The following is a 23301-nucleotide window of genomic DNA, read 5'->3' on the forward strand; positions in this document are numbered from 1 at the left end:
GTGGGTAAAAGCCTCAGCGCCTAGGACTTGCCGATTGAAAGGTCGGCGGTTCGAATCCCCGCGGCAGGGTGCGCTCCCGTCGTTCGGTCCCAGCGCCTGCCAACCTAGCAGTTCGAAAGCACCCCCGGGTGCAAGTAGATAAATAGGGACCGCTTACTGGCGGGAAGGTAAACGGCGTTTCCGTGTGCTGCGCTGGCTCGCCAGATGCAGCTTTGTCACGCTGGCCACGTGACCCGGAAGTGTCTCCGGACAGCGCTGGCCCCCGGCCTCTTGAGTGAGATGGGCGCACAACCCCAGAGTCTGTCAAGACTGGCCCGTATGGGCAGGGGTACCTTTACCTTTACCTTTAAATCCGGCACTGCTCCACCTAGAAACGTGCCCCCCCCCTTTATGACATGGGAGGCCGGCTATAGGATGGGCGCTGCTGTTGTCACCTGTGAACGGGAGCGCAAAAACATCCGGAGTGCGCCACGTTGGGGAAAGGCAGGTTGAAGCAGCCCACGTCTAAATCCACCACCAAGGGGTTGCGCCCCAACTTCGGATCAGATTCTTCCCCGGGTCGAAGTGAGTTCGCTTTCCCCTTCGCGAAGCGGACGCGTAGCCCCAAGAGGTAAAGGGAAAAGACCAAGGTGGAGGAGGAGGAAGGAGAAGCGGATCAAGGGCCGCCGCCGCCGCCCTCGGAACCCGGCGCGCTCCGCTTGGAACGCGGCCGGCCTGGAGGAGGAGGAGGGCGGGACGGAGACATGTCGGGCTCGGCCCGCCCCTCGCACCCCAAGGGGCATCCCGGCTCGTCGCCTAGGTCTCACCATGTCCCCGCCCGCAAGATTTCCACGGGCAGCGCCGACATGCTCAGGGCAGTCGTTATGGCAGCCAAGAAAAACAAGGCGAAGGAGAAAGAGAAGGGAGCCAGCCGGCAGGTAGGAAGAGGCGAGCCAACAACAAAAAAAGCCTGCCTCTCCGCCCCAGGGCCCCGGCCTGGCCCCCTACGCGAGCCCCGCCGCCGCCCTGAGGCCTCGCCAGCCTTCGCTCAGCCGCCCTCCTTGGTTCATTCCTCCTCCCCAGTCTGGCTTTTTTCCCCTTTTCCCACCTAAGGGTGAAATGCTCTGTTCTCCCCATTCCCTAAAATATTCCCTACCCTTCCAGTGTATTGAGGGGCTGTGGGAAGGCTCAAATCCTTATATTTATTCTAATGGTCAGTAGTAGTAGTAGTAGTTATTTTATTTTTATTATTTATACCCCGCCACTCTGGACGGCTTCCAACACTTATGGCTCTAATTAATAATAATTTTATTAGTGTTGGGGTGGTCATCTGTTACATTTGCCTTTTGAAATAATAACATTTCAAATTATTGTTTTATTTATTTATTATTTATTGAATTTATATACCTGCCGCTCTATACCCGGAGGTCTCGGGGCAGTTAACACAGAACAAAATCAAAATATAAAACCACTCTGTGTGTGTGTGTATTCAAAATGCAAACAACAACCCAATGACTACAAAATTGTTTTGTAGAAATATATTGTAGAACTGTAGAGTTTGAAGGGGTCCCGAGGGTCATCTAGGCCAACCCCCTGCAACGCAGGAAACTCAGCTAAAGGACTGATGGCCATCCAACCTCTGCTTAAAAACCTCCGAGGAAGGAGAGTCCACAAGCTCTCAAGGGAGACCATTCCACTGTTGAACAGCTCTTGCAGTCGGAAAGTTTTCCCCCCAAATGTTTAGTCAGAATCTTCTTTCTTGTAACTTGAAGTCATTGGTTCGAGTCCCACCCTCCAGAGCAGGAGAAAACATATCATACACATACATTATAACTGTTATTATTATCACCCTTAAAATTGTGCATATCAGGGCACATTAAAAATAAAAGAAGAGCCTGCTGGATCAGGCCAGTGACCCATCTAGTCCAGCATCTTGTTCTCGCAGTTGTCACACAGATGTCCGTGGGAGCAGAATCCAAGCACAAGATCACTATCCCCACCTGTGGCTTCCAGAAATTGGTATTCAAAAGCATTACCACCTCCAACTATGGGGCAAAGCCATCATGGTTAGTAGCCATTGATTAAAGCTAAAGGTATTGTTAGACTGCAGTCATGCACACTTACCTGGGAGTAAGTCCTGCAGAGCTCAGTGGGACTTCCATACAGCGCTTGTGTAAAAATCCTTGCATCTGTGTCATGTCTCTGTCTGTCTCTTCAGCATCCAGCTCACTTTCTTCTGTTTTGCTTACAGTGCAGTCCTATGCATGTCTACTCAGAAGTAAGTCCCACTAAGTTCATTGGGGCTTACTCCCTTGTAAGTCTGCATAGCATCTTCAGTCTTAGGTGCATATAACCATAGCTGTCAAGTGTCCCTTATTTGAAGGGACAGTCCCTTATTCCAGCGCCATGTCCCACTGCTGTCCCTTATTGATAGATGTCCCTTAAATGTCCCTTAAATGATGTCCCTTAAATTTCAAAGGAAGCAGCTCCTCTCCCTCCCTCCCTGCCGGCTAGGGCGGAGGGAGACGAGGCTGCAACTGTGTTGCTTGGCTGTGTTGCTCACCCAATAAGAAGTCTAAGAACGACTGGGGGGTGGAGCTTGCATGCCTTGTGTGTGGCTAGTTAATGCAAGCTGAGGGGGTTTTTGAAGGGTGGACGCCATTTTGTTGCACGTGCTGCTGCAAACTTTGCAGTGCAAAGCCAGGCCGGGGAGCCATCTTAAGTTGAGGCTGCATAGGCCTTGTGGTGCATGTGATTCAGATTCTATTCAGTTGAACCTCTGGTTACAAAGTTGGTTGGACAGTGTTCTTGAAGCTACCAGCATGAGTTTGACCAGACTGCAGGAGGACTCAGACTGGAGTGCCTGGAACAGGTGAGGCTGCAGGTCCCTTATTTTGGCTGCTGGTCCCTGATTTTCAAGGCTGCTGGTCCCTTATTTTCAAATCTGTAAGTTGACAGCTATGTATAACATGTAAATGAGCCTTGTTTGTTCATTGTGGGATGCTATGTTCTGTGTTTTTCGTTATATAAACGAATATTTCTTAAAGCATAAATGGAATTTTAAAAAACCAGAATGAAAATACAATAATTTCAGCAAAATCTCTAGAACAGCAGGGTAAAAAGGACATGATTTGAAACTCCCTCAGATGGCAAAAAACTACAAGAATAAGAAAGGCCTTTGCCTGTCACTGAAAAATATCTTGAAGTAAATAGATGTTATTTCCCACCTGCTTTACCTGAGATGGCAGAGGTACCCCGAAGATGACCTGAGTACATGGGCAGGTTGGTGAGGAATGATAATGGTTAGCATTCATATGGCCCTTCAGAGTTGTGGCTTGTGCTGCTACTGCTAAAGGAGCCCTGCTAGCAAAAGAATGGCAACCAAGATTCAGATGTGATTCACATTGTGACATAGCTGATGACAGTGGCATCAGCTATGTCATAAGGGGATGTAGTTCCATTATGACATAACTGATGACATAGCTCTCTTTCAGCCTTCCACACTGTTATTTCCTTCACTGTACTACCTCTCCACTCTACACAAACATGGGAAAACCTTTTCATTTTCACCAAGATGCGCCTCTCTGGATTCCGGTAGGGAAACCATAAGTTTTGTCAGTATATACATGCTTGCATTAGCACTGGTGTACATAGTGGTTTTTAGATTAAAACAAATTGCCATGCTTTTCTCCCACCTTGTTAGTTTCCCTTAAGAGGCAATGGAATAAAGAAAAGGAAATTCGCATCTACAAAATTGCTAATGATTTCCCTATCTCTTATTAATTTTATGAGAGGCCAGGGGATGGGAACAGTAAAGAAAATGGCTGTGTGGCAGATGTCTTCTGCCATAGTAAAAGAGGAGGAATCGGGGGTCCATCCTATACCAGTTAGTTGTGATCAAAGAGATTTACATAGACAAAGACCGTGAAAATGTGACAAAGCCACTGCCAAATTGGAATGATTCTGTGGGGGGAGATGGTGTGTTGAGAATTAAACATTCCCTCCAGATAGAAAGCATTTGTATACAGGTGATGCAAAAATGCAGAAAGATTGAATGAATAAATACATATTGCTAGGTGACCATAAAAACTGATGCAAGCACATTTAGTATTGCATCTTTATGTTTTATGCGTGCATACCAAGAATGGGAAAGAAACTCGAAAGCGCTTCAAGCAGATCATGTCAAATGAGTGAAAAGGGCAGAGTTAGCATGGTGGAAGTGTTGGAAGTAAGCTTTAATTGTTAAGAAGAAGGAGAAGAAGAACAGAAGTTGTGGAGTGCCAAGCTAGTTGCTAAAAATAGTGTACATGCAATGCCAAAGAGCTTTAGCTAAACACGTGTCAAATGCGGAAGTTCCCAGACTCATACCTTGGATTAACTGCCTGAAAACATGGAGAAGTTCTTCCAGTCAGCTTAGAGACAATAGCAACCTAAACGGACAGGTATGAGGCAACTTCCTATGGTCCTGTAGAATGGTAATTGATATGTTTTAATGGTATAAATGCCAAGGGACTTGTGCAGCTATTTAAAACCTTTTGACCAGCCAGTCACTTTAACGATCACTCTGTTCTGTTTTTAATAGTGTTTATATTTTATAGTATACATAATGTACACCACCCTGATATTTTATGAGAGGGTGGTATATAAATACTTTAATAAATAAATAAAAGACACAAACTTTTTTTAAAAAAAAAACCAAAACCCTTGATGTCATTGTTTTGAAACAAAGTTTTCTGTTTGGGCCATGACTTGGAAATCTGACAGCCTGATCCTATGCATGTTAATTTTGGTGTTTGAGACAGTTCAGTAGGGTTTTACTCTTAAGTAAGCATGTGTAGGACTTGAAGACTGAGTAAAGCTGGCTTGCTTTTTAATATAATTTATTTGGCAGTGTACAAAAATCAAGAAGAAAACAGGCAGTGCCCAAAGACTTACAATCTGAAGTTAGACAGAGCACATTGGGGAGAAAACCAAAAAGGGAAGGAAGGTCAGTCAGGAGAAGCCTGTGTGAATCAAATGTATAAAGGAAGAGCTTTAATTCAGAAAGTAGACTGGCATGAGATGTAAAGGAAATCACTTTTCTATTGCTGCTGGTAGCTGGGATTAAACCAGAAAGATGTATGTGTGTGAGATAGATTTTAATAGTCTTTGTTTTATCTAGAAGTTCAATTACACCTCACACTAATGATTTTTTAAAAAAATAATAATAATTAAATTTGTATACCACCCATTATTTGTAGATCTTGGGGAGGCTTACAACATAAAAATACAATGGAAAAATATTGCATCTAGTAGTACAGGTATGGCATTTTTATTCTGCCAGGCTTTCAGTTAATTTTAATTCATAGCTGCCTGTGGCATGAATTTGTTGATTTGTTTTAATGCTCTCTGGTTTTATAACTTTTTAAATTGGCACTTTAATGAGGACCAAAGTTTGGTATAGAAATTATTTTATGAATAAATGGATAAGTACATATAGGAAAGAGTTCAGAATCTGATTTTTCGTGATATCCGAACCTTGGCTTCTGATTTGTTATCCCCCAAGAAAAGTAAGCCAAGAACAGACCTTTGTTACTACTTACGGTTTATTGGGAGAGAAATGAATCACAAGCTAGGATTTGAACATTAAAACAAAACCAACTCTGACTTGTTTTCTGGCAGTGTGGCAGAAGCAGAGAAGTAGTAAGGCACCAGCTTGCTGCCCATTCACATTAAACCATAGTTTGTTTTTAACCATAGTTTGAACAGACCAATGGTTGTGAGATGGTGAAGTGCATTAATTCAGATTGTGTAAGAATTAAAATTGTAATTCATCGGAGTATGGTCAGGTAAAGATTGGGCTTGCATTTCCTTGCATTCAAATGCTCTCTTTTGTCAAAGATGGGAAAGATGGGTCCATTTATCGTTACCTGGGTTTCCATCATTTTGGGAACAGTGTTGTAGAAAAGGGTCAGTTGCATTTACAGGTCAATATCCAGATGTGGCATCCCACTTGCGCAGCAGACTTCCTCTTGCAGGCCTTCCCCTTTCTCCTCTCTCTGCAGCTCCCTCCTGTGTACCCCCAAAATCAGCTGTAGGGGGTTTGAGGATCCCTTGGAAACAGGTTGGGGCCATGGGTGGGCTGCAAGGGGCCGGACGAAAAGGACCACTGTGTCTGCTGGTGCAACATTGGATCTCACCCATAATACTAAGACTGGCTCTGTCTATAGACACTTAAAAACTGGGGCAAAATCTTTACCATATTTTCTTTCCTTCTGAGATGGATTTGCTTTTTTTTTTTTATGAAACACAGTATTTTTCAAAAGATGTCTTCAGAAAATCACCTCAAAGTAGGAAAGCAGACTGTACCTAAATGACATGTCTATTTTTCCCGGATTTTCTTTCTCTTCCACAAGATTTGTGATATGCCCATTATACCTATGTTCCCCCTTAACAGTGTGCAATCCCATGTCCCTATCTTGAATTGTTCTAGTACTAGCCTGTAAGTACCTTTACTGTGTGCCCCTCTCAAAATTGTCTCTTTGTGTGCAAGTTCTCTTTGGCCTCTTCAAACAGCTGTCATTTCTCCCCCTCCCCTGTATCCTCATTGTCAAGTTTTACCCTATTGCCACTTTGATGACTAGAAATATTTACACCATCATCGCTAAAGGATGAATTGTCCTGAACCCAATGTTCCACAGCTCCTGTCAGCTTTCCCCCAGAAATAGGTTTAAAAGCTGCTCTGCGGCCTTTTTGATGTTAAGCACCAATAGTCTGCTTAACGAGCAGAGTCAAGGAAGCTATAAAAGGCAAGAAGTTTTCATTTAAAAAGTGGGAGTTTTGTTGAAATGGGGGAAATAAAAAGGAGTGCATACTTTGGCAATAAGGCAAGGGAAAAAGAACTTGGGGAGTTTGTTGCTGAAAACATTAAGACAAAATTAAATAGTCTAAATATATCAGAATCCAGAAACCAGCCCTGGAGGCGCTTGAATTGTTAAATGACCTACGTACAAAAGGATGACTGAAAAAGGATTGGTAGATATTCACAGAGCCCTGCTGAGGATACTACTTTGAAAACTAAGTCAAATAAAGGTGACAAGTTTAATTATCTGAGGTAATCAACAAATAAAAAAATAATGCATGGCTGGGTCCACATGGGTTAGGAATAAGAGTTCTTAAAAGTGAAATTTCTGATACTTTATTTAAGAATATGTATTTTATTAATACTTATATCCTGCTTTATAGTCTCAAAAGGCAATCAAAGTGACCTACGAAAGATTCAAGCCTGTTACTAGGACAAGAGAGCACATGGTTAATCCGATTTTAAGATGCATTTCAGTCAATTGCTGAATTTTATGTTTTAATGTATTTATATTTTGATGTTAGCCACCCTGAGCCCGGTTATGGCTGGGGAGGGCGGGATATAAATAAAAATTATTATTATTATTATTATTATTATGGTTGGCCCTATGGCGCCAGGTTTATTCAGGAGGTATTTCCTACCTTCATCCCTAGTTGTTTGTGGTGTTGCACTTCCATCTGCTGCCTACTGGGCAGCAGAGCCCACTGATGTCCTCACTGGATCTCACTCAGACCATGATGGAGAGAATCTTCCTTTGTTGCCTGTTGGCAGTTGCCATGCAACAGTTCCTATTGAGATCTTTGAGACAAAGGAATGAGACTGAGGAGCTGGGTCTTGTCTAGGTGATGATGGAGGCAGGCATGATGGAGGCAAGTGTTCCCTTCGTAACAGTTGGCAGGCAACAGCTTACAGTAGGCAAGGGAGTGGGTCTAAGCAGCTGGGTCTCGCTCATCTCACAGTAGAGCTAAGTCTTTGTGAGTAGTCACGCAGCAGCTCCCACTGTGTGTTCTGAGGCAAGGCAATGTGGATGAGTGGTTCTATTTTACTCAGACCTTGATTGATCTTTGCACTGAAATTGGCCTTCATGTTGGAGGATTTGAATGCTGCTAATCTTATACCAGTTTTTAAAAAGAGGTCTTATATCCTACTGTCTGTTCCAGGTATATTGATGGGAAGCAGAATTAAACATATGAAATAACAAGCTCTGCTGAGGAGGACTCAATGTGGCTTCTGAAAAAAGACGTTCTGTCTTACCAACCCCTAGGAGTTCTTTAGAAGTGTCAACAAACACAAAAATATGGGTGTAGGCATTATATGTTTGAGTTTCCACAAAGCTTTTGGCAAAGGGCCTCATCAAAGGCTCTTGTGTAAACTTAGCTGCCATGGATTGGTAACTGGCTAAAGAACAGGAAGCAGAGATTAGGAGTATGCAGACATTTCTCACAATGAAGAGCAGTAAGAAGTGAAGTTTGTTGCTATTGGATATAAAATGCTGGCTTTTATAGGAACTAAGTCTTCCCCAGCAGAACCTCACATTGCTTTCCACCAATTTGCTCAGGGATATTAGGTTAACTGTAGTTGCTGCTTCAGAAGTTGCTGCCAGATGATACTAAAACCTCAGAAGTCCAAAATACGACAGCAATTTCTCCCAATACAGCAATTGCTTATGAACATATCTCCAATGAGACAATTGGGAATCTCTAGGTAAGGAAGATGCCAGTTCACACATTTCAGTGTTGCGGGCAAACCACTGCAGTTGATAAACCAGCAGTAAAACTATGGAACCCATTGCCACAGAAAGCAACGATGATCCAGCAGGCCATTATGTTCTTATACATGTACAGCCGAAGCAAGGGCGCGGTGGGGCTTTTCACTTCCTGTTGGTAATAAAATATGAATTGGTAAATAGTGGTATTTGGTGTTCGGTACAAGTAAACAGGTGCACATTTCATAAATTGCTAATAATTCCTATAGTTCTACAGTGTGATTTACAAGCCATGGTTTATTTTCCCTTTCCTTTTTTTTAATTGCTTTTAACTATTAAGCACTGGTGGGGTCGGGGAAGGGGCTCCCTCCTTGCATTGACTTTGTCTTCTAGGACATGGCTTGCTTCTATTTTGAGTGGCATTGTACATCAACATGGCTATTTTTGGTGTGCTTCCTTGCTTAAGAAATAGAACAGCTCAAAAATAGATGCTATTGCACTTTACCTGCCTGGTGATAGCGGATAATTTGAGACATTCAGAAATTAATGTATATTTAGGAACAATGAGTCTGTGTGCTATTAGACTGTGTCAGTTATGTGCAGGACGAGTTTGGGGTCTAAGACACTGGCTAGCTTCTTGTTATGTAAACCCTCCCCCCAAAGCCTGATGTGGTATATGGTACATAAAGATTGTCAGCTACAGAAGTACTTACTCATTCCCAGCCATTGCTTTCTTTTGAAAGGCAGTCTGCTTCCTCCTTGGGAAGACATTTGCTTGTGCAGTGGAACTTCCTCTTCCTCTCCTCCTCATGCCCCGCATCTGTTCTGGGGCTTCCCCCTCCTTGAGCAGATTTGGAAGGGGCGTAGAGAGTGGAAGTTCCACCATGGAAGCGGATGTCTTTGTACTAACAGGGTGATTCCATTGGATACAACCAATTATCTTGATCATTGATGCCTGTTTTCCTTTATAGCTCAGGCCTGGGGGCCAAATGTGGTCATCCAGGCCACTCTATCCACTCCTCAGGACTTTGCCCAAGCCAATTCACAGGCCACTCCTCCTTGTTTTTATTCATTTATTAAATTTATATACCGCCCTTCATCAAAAGATCATTGGCCATGCTCCATACCATCCTTGAGTGCTTTTTTATGTCAGGAGTGTGCTGTTGAACCGTGATAATCTCTCTTGCTTGCCTTCATGGAGGTTGTAGAAGTGTTTGGGTGCAGAAATGTTTGCATGGTGGGATGTTGGAATTGCAGTATGCTGCTCTACCACTCTTACCCTGGCCCAACCAACTTTTTGTTTCTGGCCACACCTGCTTCTCTCTGACCCTACCTACCACAGGCACCTGATCTAGGGTTGCCAAAACTCCAGGTCTGGCCTGAAGTCTCCAGGTTTGCTCGGCCCCCTACAGGGGCCAGGTGGAGACCTGCATCTCCAAGTGGGCAAGAGTGCCTTTAATAAATAAAGATTGCAAGCTTCAGCCTGACAGGAGTTCACTGCAAATTATAGCATAGACAGTCGGGGTGGGGAGGGGCTTCCCCCCCTCCCCTTTCTCAGTTAAACTCCATCTTCAGGACCTGCCCCCATGACATCATCAGGGGCCGCCCCCTAGGTCTTGGGTTAGGGCCCTGATATCACAGGGTCTCCTGATCTGTCAACCCTAATGTGCTCCTCTGCAGGTTTCCCACAGGAAAATGCTGGCCTAGGGCTGAAAAGGGTTCCTCCGCCTTTGCTTAATCAATAACTATATAATCAAATTTGGGTGATGCATTTTGAAACTAGGCAAAATATTTCAGTGGTTTTTTTCAAGAAGGAAAAAAAAGAAGTTGGAGGGGGAAAGATAAGAGGAGACACCTTATAGGAATTGGATAGGTCAGGCATCCCCAACCTGTGGCCCTCCAGATGTTTTGGCCTACAACCCTATGCTAACAGGACCAGTGGTCAGGGATGATGGGAATTGTAATCCACAACATCTGGAGGGCCGAAGGTTGGGGATGCCTGGGATAGGTTATTATTTCAGTATGTGAAAGAAGCTTCAGGGACGTTCAGCATTTATTGTCTATTTTCATTACCGTCTTGGTGAAGTCCCTAAAAGGGTGGTCTGTGTTGAACCTCTTGTGGTCCTTGGACCATAGTTTAATAACCTCTGGGATAAGAGTTTCATTCAAATTTAGCTTGTTAACTAGTATGAACTTGAATTTCTGCTTTGCAATGTTGCGTTCTCTGAGAAGTATTTCATTTACAAATGTAAGACAAATTAATTTCCACTTATCTGTCTATTCCCAAATCAGCTAAGTTAGCATTGGCAGCTGCCATTGTTTCTTTTTATGCATTGATGAAGAGAGATCCTTGAAATAAATAAGTTGTGTGTGTGGCTGCTATTGTAATGTAATGTAATTTGCTTTCTACAGGATGAGGATGCTGTTAAAGAAGAAGAGGCAATGGCTTGGAAATTGCTTTCCCTTACGCAGATTAATATTTTGTTGGAACAAGATATAGCAGGAGTTCAAAGGTAAGTCTGTTGAACTTAACCATAAGTATAGATTGATATTGTTCTTATTTTTATTCTCTGTTGAGTTGAACAGCTTATACCAGTTTTTGCCAGATTCTTTCCAGAGGACAGAGCAATGGAATCCTATACTGATTTAGGATCTTTTCACTAGTAGTTATCCACACACTCATGCTTTCTTGTGTTTGATTGCCATTGTAAGGGAATTTATCTTGTGTTACTCCACTTGTGGGTTTATTTAAAGTGACTACATAATCAAAGTGAGTTAATTACATTTATTAATTTATGCCCTGTCTTTCCAAAGCTCTGGATAGCTGACAACATGAAAATGTTATCGTAATTAATTAACTCTTATTTGCACTAAATTAGGCCTGAGCTCATGGTACAGTGCTTATAGTGAGGAATCACATGATAATGGTTTTCTATCAGGTCAACAGGATTTACGCAGATTACTAAAGTCTGGTTAAACTGCTCTTTTAAAAGGAGGGTATGGGAAGCAAGATTGTTGTAGCTACATGTCCTAGCTTGGTCTTAATGCTCCAGTTTTGGATAATCACAATTTTTAATTGCAGTTATATGGAAATGTTCCTAAATCTGAAAGAACCTTTGACATCTTTGAAACAAGCTGCATTACTGGATTATTATGTCTCTGGATTTTGGTGGGCTAAAGCATTAGATTTCACACCTGTGCAACTTGGAGGACTCCTGACTCTGTTAAATATGCTGATGAATAACATTGAGAGTAAGTTTTGTTGTTTTCCGTTTGAGCATTTTAATAAATTAATTTACTTTTTGTTAGAAGTAGTTGTTTTCTCAACCCTGTTTTGTTTTTGAGCAAGAATGAGTTGCAAAAGCATGATTTTTGAGCATCCCAAGTTTCAGCAAGTAGTAAGTTTATTTTTGATACAACTCACTAGCCATTGTTATTTTGCTTAGTAAATTTAAAAGATGCATGGAAGCCAGAAATTGCAGAGTTAAAGGCAGTGACATACTGTGTAGGCCTGACCATGGTTTCATGTTGTTTGAAGCCTTCTGCACACCTTCTCACTAATCAAATACAGTTGATGTATTTTGTAATTAATTTATTTGAAAGGATCTGAAAATAGAATTAATTTATATGTAAACCAGATAACGACCATGATCATCATATTGTAAACTTGCTGCACTTTTAGACGTGTGTGTGTGTGTGTGTGTGTGTGTGTGACTGCACCCCTACTTGCTCCAATCACCAACTCCCGTGTCATTCTGTTCACATTAACCCCTGGAGCTTCCCCTTCCCACCTCATGCAACTATTACATTCACTTTTCACCCTCCCAACTCAATTTCTGAAGTCACTGCTTTGCACACGTTTTCGCTTTCACCCGTGTCCATGTGCTCCTGCTTTTGTGTAATCCACCTTGAGCACAAACCATTCCCATGATGACCTTCTGCATCTTCCTCCTGCCACACAGTGCAACTACCAAGCATCCTTTCCACGTTCTGCCCAGTTATGAAGCCACCATCCTTTCCTATTCTTCAGACCCTTTCATGTCCCAGGTTTCAAGCTCAACCCTATTTCCATGCCACCTACTCCCCACTTTTTTTTGGAACCTCCTTTGCACCCTTATTTTCACATTTACTCCCTTTTTTCCTCCATCACTCTTCATATTTTTCTCAACTCTCATTTGCACACAGATTATCCCCCATTTCCATACCTTCTCCTTTCATTCTGAACCCCCCTTGCACATACCATGATTACCTTTTCCCCCTTTTCCCTGCCACCTCCTTCATTTTTTTCAACTTCCCCTTGCACACAGAAACACCCCCACCCCACATTTCTTTGCTTCCTCCTCTCTCCTTTTCTATAGCCACCTTTGTGCATAAAAACTAATCTTGACATGGGAGTATTTGAAAGCCAAAGCTTTGCAGATCTGTTTGCAATATGAAACAGTTCTCTGAATAAGAGCTTGACATTCTTTTCAGTAGACTCAGTCCAAAGGTACAATCTGCTCTTTTGTGGGAATATTTTCCCAGTTGGTTCTTCCTGATGTTCTTCCAGAGGTGGCTGCCTCATAATTGCTTTTCTGAATCAACCACCTTGTTTACATTAACAAGGAATTCCATGCTATTTGGGGCTGGCATAGTTATTTATTTATTTTTAGATGTATATGACGTCCATCAAAGACTATGCTCTGGGATAGCAGCATTGTTCACTGTCTTTGGTAGTTCAAACTAGAGTGCATTCTTACAGGACAATTCACTCATCCCCACTTTAATATCCTGAAGAAAATGGCCATTATCTGATTTTGCCTTGGTTATTTTTTTGCCTTCTCTTAGTTCAGTATCTGATTCATCTGAACACCAATCAAGTGAATTTAGGAGTGATTATGCCTGGAGAATTGCTTGTGCAATTTATTTCTTAATGTGGCAAATACATTGAGTTTTGAAAGCCATGAGATCCGGGTGAAATCTAGCTGAATTATCTAGTTGTTTGTACGTAAAAGATTTGTGACATAATGTCTTTCCAGCTAATAACTAGTTGTCAGATCTTATTTTCCACACTTGATTTAAAACCTTCAAAGTGTTAAAAATGAGGGTGGGTTGTATGTGTTTTCTGGTATGCATTGCAGCTAAGCACATGACACTGGAAGATAACATCCAAGAACTCAGAAATGCAATGGCTGGAATTGGGCGACGTAATTCGGAGAAAAGCGGTGGCTTTGAGTTCTTCACAGTAGACCAAGCCAAAGCCATAATCAATTATTTGAAGATCAGGTATTTATCTTACATGTTCAGTGTTAATAAGCACTCTGTGATGCGCTGTACCAAATGCACGCAATATTCGGATGTCATAGATGTCTCTTATGAATAAGTATAGCTTCTTATGGATAAGAGAAACAGAGTGGTGTTGAATCAGGACTTAGGAGACCAGGGTTCAAATAGCAGCTCAACCATGTAGTTCAGTGAGCAACCTTGGGCCAGTTAATCTCGCAGTACAACCTACCTCACAGGCTTGTCGCAGCATAACCTACACCAGAGGACTGTGATGTTGATAAAATGGGGAGAGCCATCCATGCCACCTTCAGCTCCTTAGAGGAAAGGTGGGATATAAAAGAAATGTAGTAATAATAATAGTAATTTATAATAATAAGCCCTCACACCACAGCAGCTAATAAACCATGTTTTGGGTTACTTGTGTGACATACATCTGTATTTTCTGAGGATCCTGATAGGTATCATACAGCCATTAAAATATAAAACCAAGTTAAATGGGAAAAAGAGGTCCTTTTAAAAATAAAAACTAATTTACTTCAAAATATCAAATTCACAGGATAACAAAATATGATATGGGTACATATAACAGTGACAAAAAAGAACAAAGTCAAGGAGGTCTTGATGGGAAGAACCTCACATACAATTTCTCTCTGATATTTATATCCTTATTCACATTGATCAGTAGCAATGTCCAATTTTAAAAAATGTCTTGAATCACGGTGAGCTGTCTGAAGCTCAATTTTGGCGTCTACATTTCAGCATTTCCCAGATGATGTTTTCCCACTACAGTTCAAAACAAAATGCTTGACTTTAGGCCAGGCATGAGTTCCCTGCCTGTGAACCCCAATATAAATGTTTGAAGCTTCAAAAATATCTCCACTGTATGTTCATCTTGCCACGCTAGTAAGCAGTATTAACAATATTAGTTTGACCCAGGTTCCTTCAAAGTCTTTCTTTGCTCTTCCAGAGATAGGAATAAAGTTGGTGAACAAATATCTAATCACACTGACAGATGCTGGTTAGAAAATACTGAGCTAAGAGGAAATACAGTAACTACCTGAAGAGGGCAGAGTGGAGAAAGTAAAAAACTACAAGTTAGCTCTATCAAGGTTAATATTACAGTGAATATAACACTCCTCCCCCTCAATATTTTTGTGAGATAATAGACAGCAATCTCACCAGAAGGCAAAAGTCAATAAGCAAGCTATTTGTAAAGTTCATCTTAAACTAAATGAAATCTACTGAGAGACTTCTGGGATCGCCATCTAGTTAATACCTCTTATGCAGATTCTTGCCACAGTTTCTGGCCAACAAAACATGGGGGGACTTTACACATTTTAAATTCAGTCTTTGTTTAAGGATGACAAAGAAGAGGAGACAGGGACAAGGAGACAAGAGTGTGTACAGTTTTACTTATTTCGTGCATTGGATTAGATGGAGATACCCAACCTTTGTAGTAGTAAACCTCCCTGAATCAACTCTGAGCTTCTGGGAGGTTCACAACTAAAGAGTAAAGATTGGGAACTCAGGCATTAATTCTTATAGTACAAGCAGTGGCAGCATCAGATTTTTTTTCTTTGGAAGAGCACAGAAGGGGCAAAGTTTATTTCTAGGTGGGAGAGTGGTGTAATCTTAATCAATTTCTTACATTTTTGTTGTTACATTTTGTTCAGATTATTACATTTTTGATTATTGGTTTTCTTTTATTGTTACATTTGCACTTTTTGTTTAAAAAAATAACATGTTAATCATCAGGTTGTTTTTTTAATTGATTGGCTTTTTAATTATATTTGCATGTGTCTTAAATTAATATTTTCAGGGGTGTGGGGGGGATGTCCCTTTTTATTTTTTACTTAACTGCCCACTTGGGGTTGCAGTCCTCTTTTGTGAAATCAAATGTCATTAACAGTTGCAATTAACAAAGTGTTCAGTTTCTACCAAGAAGCATCTATTCAGAGGTATACTAGCATTGGTGCAGGGCAACTAATGCAAATACAAAATAAATGTCTGGGTGGATCACAACTGTAATAGTCCCGCTCTATTCCGCCTTGGTCAAACTGCAACTAGAGTACTGTGTCTGGTTCTGGGCACCACTAAAAAGGATATTGACAAACTGGAATATGTGCAGAGGAGGGCAACCAAGATGATACAGGATCTGGGAAGCAAATTTTATGAGGAATGGTTGATGAAATTATGTTTAGCCTGGTGAAGAGGAGACTGAGAGGGAAATACAATAGCCATCTTCAAATCTCTAAAAGGCTGTCACATGCAGGATGGAGCAACTTTGTTTTCTCCTGCTAGGACCCAAACCAATGACTTCAAGTTACGAGAAAGTAGATTCTGGCTAAATATCAGGATGAACTTTTTGATAGTAGGAGTTGTTCAACAGTGGAACAGACTCCCATGAGAAGTGGTGAACTCTCCTTCCTTGGAGGTTTTTAAGCAGAGGTTGGGTGGCCATCTGTCATGTTAAGATTCCTGCATTGCAGGGGGGTTGGACTAGATGATCCCCTGGCTCCCTTCCAACTCAGCAGTTCTGTCATTCTCTGAAAGACAAACGCTCCCAGGAACGTCACATGCAAAGGCAACAACCTCTCCCAGGTATTTGGAGGTATGCTGCTTTTGAGCACCAAGCCTCCAATCAGCAGCCACATTTTATTTATATATAGGCCACCTTTCGCAGTTTCCTTCACACAAAGTGGCTCACAACCTGTTAAAGCACAATTTGTGACATATTACAAGCCATAAAAAAAATGAAAACATAACATGAAACATAATCACACATTGCCACAACAATACTAGCAAAATAAATGTGTTTGATGTAAACGGACATCGAAACCAGCAATTTGAAAAACAAACCAACAGAACATAAATGCCTAACATAAATATCAGGGTGAAAGCTGTTTGGAATTGTAAAAGAACAATGAAACGGGGAACTGCGTGCAACAGCAGTCTTGATAGACGCATTTTTCCAGTCAGGAAAACTGGTCAAGAGCTACTTCCTGAGGGAGAAAAGGGGTGGACCACTCCCACCAGCTCTCTCACTTTGCATCCTTCCATTTGTTGCTTGTTTGCTGCTTGCTTGCTGGCCAAACTGCAGGAAAATTATCCCATATACAAACAGCAGAATGTATCATTTGAGGTAATAAACTAGAAATGGAAACTGAGGGAAGTCGGGGGGGGGGTGTTGAAAAATGAATGTTTAGTATCGATATTGGAAATTTGTTTTGGAAATGTAAAATCAATTTAAAAATTAACCAAAAAACCCCAAAAACTGCAGGCCAATCCCTGATCTGGCATGGGACTAGATGTTTCTTGAAAGACAGCATGCCTTCCTTCACTAGAAGTTGCATCTGGATCACCAGGGCAGTGGAGTAGCACCTGTTCTGGTCCTGACATGGATGCTTTAGTGGAGATTCCTGTACTGCAGGGGGTTGGACTAGATGACCCTCTGCCCCCTTCCAACTCTACAATTCTGTGATTCTATTCCACCTCTGCATCTCTAACAGTAAGGTGGCTATGGTCTGTTTTAACCTTCCTGTTCCTTCTCATTGCATTTGTGCTCAGGAAGGTTAAAACAGGTCATAGCTACCTTACTGTTAGAGCTGCAGAGGTGGCATAGAATCACAGAATTCCTGGTCTGGGGTCCATCATTTTAATTTCCTACAGTGGCCTGGCCTGCTTCTGCATTGGGGTAATAATGTGCTGTTAGAATGGAGTCCCTAATGCTGAACAGAATGTCAGAAATGAGTTTAAGGTCGACAGTGGGTTCTGCCAGGACACTTAAGTCATCAACAGCTGCCAGGGATGCTGGATGCAAAGGCTGTACTTCTGTATATATTTTCAGTGATAGAGCTAAGGTATTTTTCCTTCCTCAAAATGAGTATTTGGTGCTTCAGCTCTTAAAACCTTTTTTTCCCCCTGGAGGAAGCTTTGTTATAAACATCTGAGAACTGTAATAAAAACAAGGAGAAATGCCTGAATATAGAGGCACAATCCACACAGAAGCTCTGATGATGCCTTCACGTCTGCTAAAAGATGACAGTGTTTTTCTCCCCCCCCCCCCTTTTTTCATCTTGTCTCCGGAGGCAGGCAAGCAAGCATCAACATATCTCTTGACATTTTCTTTCAGGAAACAGTTAAGCTGGGGAAATATGTTGGCATTAATCACTTTCAGATCCTTGCAAGGTGTCATAAAAAGCCCTACCCTGTAACTTCATTCACATGTGTAATCATTTGTCTTGTCGTGCCAAAAGTCTAACCATCAGTAACGGCAGAAAGGAATGCCAAGTGTATTCCATTGTGTCCCTTAAAAAAAGAAAGGAAAGGAAATTTTGTACTGTTTTGGAGGAGAAATACGTATGTTGTCCAAGCTACATAATTTGATAGAAATGTGGCTCAGGGAAGCTCCTTGAGAACCAGCACAGTAATAATTTGGCCTACGCATATACATTCCCCTCACCTCCCTGAATCCAAAAGGGTGTATTCAGTTACACAAATGAGCATGTCTTCGGTCTGAGAGACATGGCCAAGGTATAAAGTATTTCTGTAGCAGTAATTTTCAAAAAACAAAAAACTAGGACCAGGAGTTCATGAGGGGTTTTAATATATATACATGGAAGTTCTTGTTATAATAATAAATAAAACATAATTAAAAAATAAAGCAGTTCTATCCTACCTTTTGGGACGCGGGTGGCGCTGTGGGTTAAACCACAGAGCCTAGGACTTGCCGATCAGAAGGTCGGCGGTTCAAATCCCCGTGACGGGGTGAGCTCCCGTTGCTCTGTCTCAGCTGCTGCCAACCTAGCAGTTCGAAAGCACATCCAAGTGCAAGTAGATAAATAGGAACTGTTTCTTTAGAACTCTGCTGTACGTTCCATTCTCTGACTTAGAGGTACGAGCTATTTCCAACTACACTGCAGTGTCCCTGATGCCCGCTATTGATGCACAGTATTGAAAAGTTTGCCCATCAAACTTTTCTTTAAGTCGTGCTTGAGGGAAAGCATTCACAGGTGGTGTTGTGTTATATCATCCAGAGAGAGCAGTGATAAGGATTGCAGAAACGCACTGACTGCATTGCTTCCATCAGTACGTCCAAGTGAGTCTTCTGGCCATGCATCTGCTGCAACTATTTTCACACTCTCTGATGTCATAATGTTTTCATGTTGCTATGGCTGTGAGTCACCTTTTCTTAGCATTGTGATCTCACCAGAATAAGTCCCCTACCCACAAACAGATGGGCTATAATAGAAAAAGACAATTTGTACCACTTGATCACCGAGAAGAACAGCAAAGACTAAAAAAAATATTAATGTTTGAAAGTGAGGTATGTCTCTCAGCATCAGAATTAATTTAAAATAACACTTGTGCTAACATTCCAAATTTCAGTATATTGGAGACTATGACCTTTGATACATTCTTTGATCTCCTTGTTAGGTTTGTATAGAAGAATCTATCTAAATAAAGTTGGAAATATGTCCTATCTTGAGTTCTGATATTCATTGTTGTTGTTGCTGTTGCTGTTGTTGTTTAGTTGTTTTACTTACGGAAGTGACCCAGAGCAACGTACAGCACAGCATATACAGTAAAGCCAATTACAAAAACCATAAGAAATCTATTTTTAAAAAAACCCACACACATCTTTACAAATCAAAGACAGAACCTGCCCCACAAAAATTTTTTAAAGCAGGAATATGGTGGGACAATGGAAATGTAAGGGGGGGAAACCAGATATACTTCCCAAAAATCTAGCTAGAAGAGTACAGTCTTGCTAGGGCAATGTTTTCCTTGTGAATCAAAATGGCCCTAGTTTCCTCCCAAAATATATTTTCTAAATGGATTCCCCATCCCCCGCATAATGAAGTGTCAATGTTCTTGTCTTCCAGCATATTCCAACATTATACACTATATGAATTTCTTTTCTACACTCCCAGGGAAGAAATTGTGTTGGGAGATGAGGTAAGTAATTTGTATGACTGGAACTGATTAAGTGGAATGTTTTAATGCATGTTCGCTGGCATCTGTTTTCTATAGCTCAAAGCAACTTTGTGTCACAATAGCTCAAGTGTTAACAGCATAGAATTGCAGATGAAAGAATAAGAGAGAAATGCAGTAATGCCTGTCTCCTCAGAAATTTGAAATTTAGAAGACTAAATACGCCATTGTTGGCTAGACTTCTTGCTGTCTTGTCAATAATATCTTCATTGACATCATTTATAAGGGAGATGTATGGAATTTTAGATACAGCTTATGGCTGAGGGCTGCTCTGTAGAGGTTTAAAGCTAATGTGTATGTGACTGTTTTCATGGATAAATCAGCATGTGGAAGGGGGTCAATAATAATAGTGGTTAATTTCTAATTCCTCACTATTCCTGATGTGCCACTCTTCCACTCTTGTCTGTCCATATCCCTTTCAGTTACCCACATCTTTTGTCTGTTCACTTCAGCAGTTTGATCACTGCCTTAGTGCGGTTAGTCACGAGACTGACCACAATCCAAATGGGAAAGTAAAACTTCCACAGCTTGCCTTTTCTGCCACAGGTATTCCCACTGCTGAGGAGGCAATCCATTTCTTAAGAGCAGCTAATATATTTGGCAGTGGGAACTGATATGACAGAAATTGCAAAGAGAGCTCCAACTGCATACATGGGTCTGTCCTGTTCACATATCACACCTTTGGACCGCACTTCTATTTTTAATTGAGAAAGCTGCATATACTTTAAATATGTGAAACACATGATTTCCCCCCACACAGAGAGAGACTTTTAAAATGATCTCTTCCTAAAAATTATGGCTTGAACTATTTTTTAGCCAATGAGAAGGCAGCTTTAAAGGGAGCGGGCAAATAATAAATGTCACTACTACCCTGCTGAGTGCTAACCATCATAATTCAGTTTGTCTAACGAGAAAAAAAGCCATTGCAAAAGAAAACTGTCAGACTATGAATGTCAAACTCTTGCGAGAAGGTATAACTTGGCATTTAGCTAGCAACAGGTAGCATTTGTCCAGTAACCGTCAAGTTTCTTTAATGGTTTAGCAGGGAATGCTTTAAAGAAATAATTTGCCATTGAAATAAATCCAGTGGGGGGTTTTTTGCGGACGGGGACCCTAAATCCAAACTGGACGGTGTCTCTTATCTGGCTAATTTTACTAGAGAGCAACTAGGGCTTTGAGGGGAACACCTGCCATATCAGGCAGAAAATCCTCCAGAATCCTCAGGAATCCATCAGATTCCATTAACCTCTATGGCAAACCATTTCAGTAGCTTCAACACCCATGGATAAAGTCACTAAAATACTGATCCTCAGCTGGAAATTATCTGAGCTGAACAAGGGAATATAGCCCCCACTTCAAATTGTCATAGGGACGCGGGTGGCGCTGTGGGTTAAAGCCTCAGCGCCTACATCCTGTACAGTTGAGAAAAGCACATTCAAGAATGTGGTCTGGTACATGTACTCAGCTGGTGGTATGTTATGGTAGTGTTGAAGTCATGAGCTCTCACCCCACCCCATAAACAAGGTGGCCTAAGCATGAATTTTGTAGTCCCCAGAACCAGCATTCTGGGGGTCTACAGCATCAAATCCAAGATGACCTTCATTAGATCAGTCAGGACAGTGGGGTGGCAGAATTCCCAGTTTCTGTCCCAAGCGCTCAACACAAGGCACAAATACTCTGGATTAGTACAGTTGTACCTCGGAAGTCGAACGTTTAAATAACTTAAGTAATTATGTGACACATGTAACTCACATTCATTTCCATGCAAATGAAACTTCTAAACAATGTAAAGAAAGTCATTAATGACATTTCATTTACGGACTTAAAACAACAATGGACACAAGTCATAGTGATTTGACTGATTTCCATTCTGGACCACAGACAAACACGCCAACTGTAGCAGTTTCCACTTCCTTTTCCATTTTCACTGGAATTCCCTGACACCCCTGTCTCCCAGTGCCTTACAATCTTTTAAGCAGGTGTAATTTAACATCGCTACAGATATTTTTTGTCTCTGGACCAAATTCTAGTTCTTGAAGAGGGGGGACTAACACTTGACAATCTCATAAATTGTCGGGGCAGGTTGACTGCAGGACCAAAATGGTTCATCTTCACATTTTCTGGGACATTTTAAGCATGTAAATACAGAAGACCTCTGGGGATCCAAAGAGCCCATGGATTGTAAATGTAGGCCGTAGTCTTAATCACACAGTGGGACTTACTTCTGAGTAAACATGCATAGGATTGCACTGCACACTGAGAATAATTGTTCCGCCTCTACCCCAGGAAATGGTTGCTTCGAGCCTTGGCATTCATTTCTGTCTCAGGTACAGAATTTGCTTATTTAGTATAACATTGGCTTAGCCTACTTATTCACAGAGCACAAATGGAGGAATGCTGAATGCAGAAATTCAGCAAAGCAATTTCCATTAACATATGTCAGATCTCATAACAAATGTTTACATTGCTAAGACATTAATTGCATAGAAGCTTTTATTATTTTCTGTTGGGGGGGCTCAGCTAATTTATTTTACTTAGGGTGATGTATTACTGCGTGCCTGGGGTGGGGGGAGTTTTGGGAACATTTACAAATGCAGCCTTGATGGTTACATGTTCATGCTGTTCTTGAATGGAACAAGCCTTAAAAAAAATTGGAATGGTGTTTGCTTTGAAACATTTCCTAATAAAAAATAATGTGGTTGGTAAATGTAGTTTTATCCCTTCTTGCTTCAATCAGTGTGATGGAATAATCAACCTTTTACGGCCCAGCTGACTGGATTTCTGAAGGAATTTCATACCTTGGACACAGTCCACAGAAACCTCTGTGCACAAGTTCCAATGATATGAGTTTATTTTCAAACTCTCAAGAGCAGAAAAAGTTTCCAGAGCATTCTGCCCAGGGCTTAGAGATGTCATAGAGTCAGATTGCAAGGGGTGTGTGTAATTTTTTATATATAATATTACATGTGCTCTGTCATTAAATTTATAGTCACCCAATATCATACGCTGGAGTTACCTTCGCAAAATAGTAACTATTTACATTAACTTATATCTGTCTTGAGTATAACCATACTTGGACTCTCTCCAACCCTGATTTTATTTCATTTGGAATATATCACTTGTTCATGTGAATTTGTTACAAGAAAAGTTGTTCCCCCCTGTTCCCCAAATTGGCTGATTAGAAAGCCTTACTTAAATGGAGTTAGTTTGAAAAATTAGAAGCTGAAGCTGGGTTGTTGTGGGTATTATCAGTGTGTTGCTTTCAACAAGTCTTCATTTGGTACTTTTTTCTTGTGCAAGAACTCTTCATTTAATTTTTTTTAATCCCAATGTCTGAACTGGGTTGTTGACTGATGTGCCTAGCATGCAGCTGGAAATATGCATACTTAACATTGTTCGGACGAATAGAAACAATATGGCTAGGTTGTGTTTAGTTGGGAAGTAAATGAAAGTTAGAGTGTGATGATAAACACCTCCCAGGGAACATCCACGTAATAAGCTACCTGCCCCCAAAATA

General features: G+C 41.3%; 1 protein-coding gene across 5 annotated transcripts in view; it reads left to right on the forward strand.

Moving 5' to 3' along the window:
* The first annotated feature begins 429 nt into the window (after positions 1–429).
* Positions 430–23301, forward strand: part of CABCOCO1 (ciliary associated calcium binding coiled-coil 1) — a 55142-nt gene continuing 32270 nt past the window's right edge. Inside the window, exons 1-5 of one of the 5 annotated variants that reach the window (XM_053388360.1) lie at positions 430–610; positions 10938–11038; positions 11608–11777; positions 13646–13790; positions 19676–19748. In XM_053388360.1, coding sequence (XP_053244335.1) covers positions 10968–11038; positions 11608–11777; positions 13646–13790; positions 19676–19748 — 459 coding nt within the window. In that variant the 5' untranslated portion in view covers positions 430–610; positions 10938–10967. Of the gene's footprint in view, positions 611–677; positions 918–3490; positions 3574–7566; positions 7690–10937; positions 11039–11607; positions 11778–13645; positions 13791–19675; positions 19749–23301 lie in introns of those variants that run through there. The other 4 variants (XM_053388361.1, XM_053388356.1, XM_053388357.1 and 1 more) reach the window with 4 other exon arrangements.

This window comes from Podarcis raffonei, chromosome 5 (genome assembly GCF_027172205.1).
Source record: "Podarcis raffonei isolate rPodRaf1 chromosome 5, rPodRaf1.pri, whole genome shotgun sequence".
Taxonomy (NCBI): domain Eukaryota; kingdom Metazoa; phylum Chordata; class Lepidosauria; order Squamata; family Lacertidae; genus Podarcis; species Podarcis raffonei.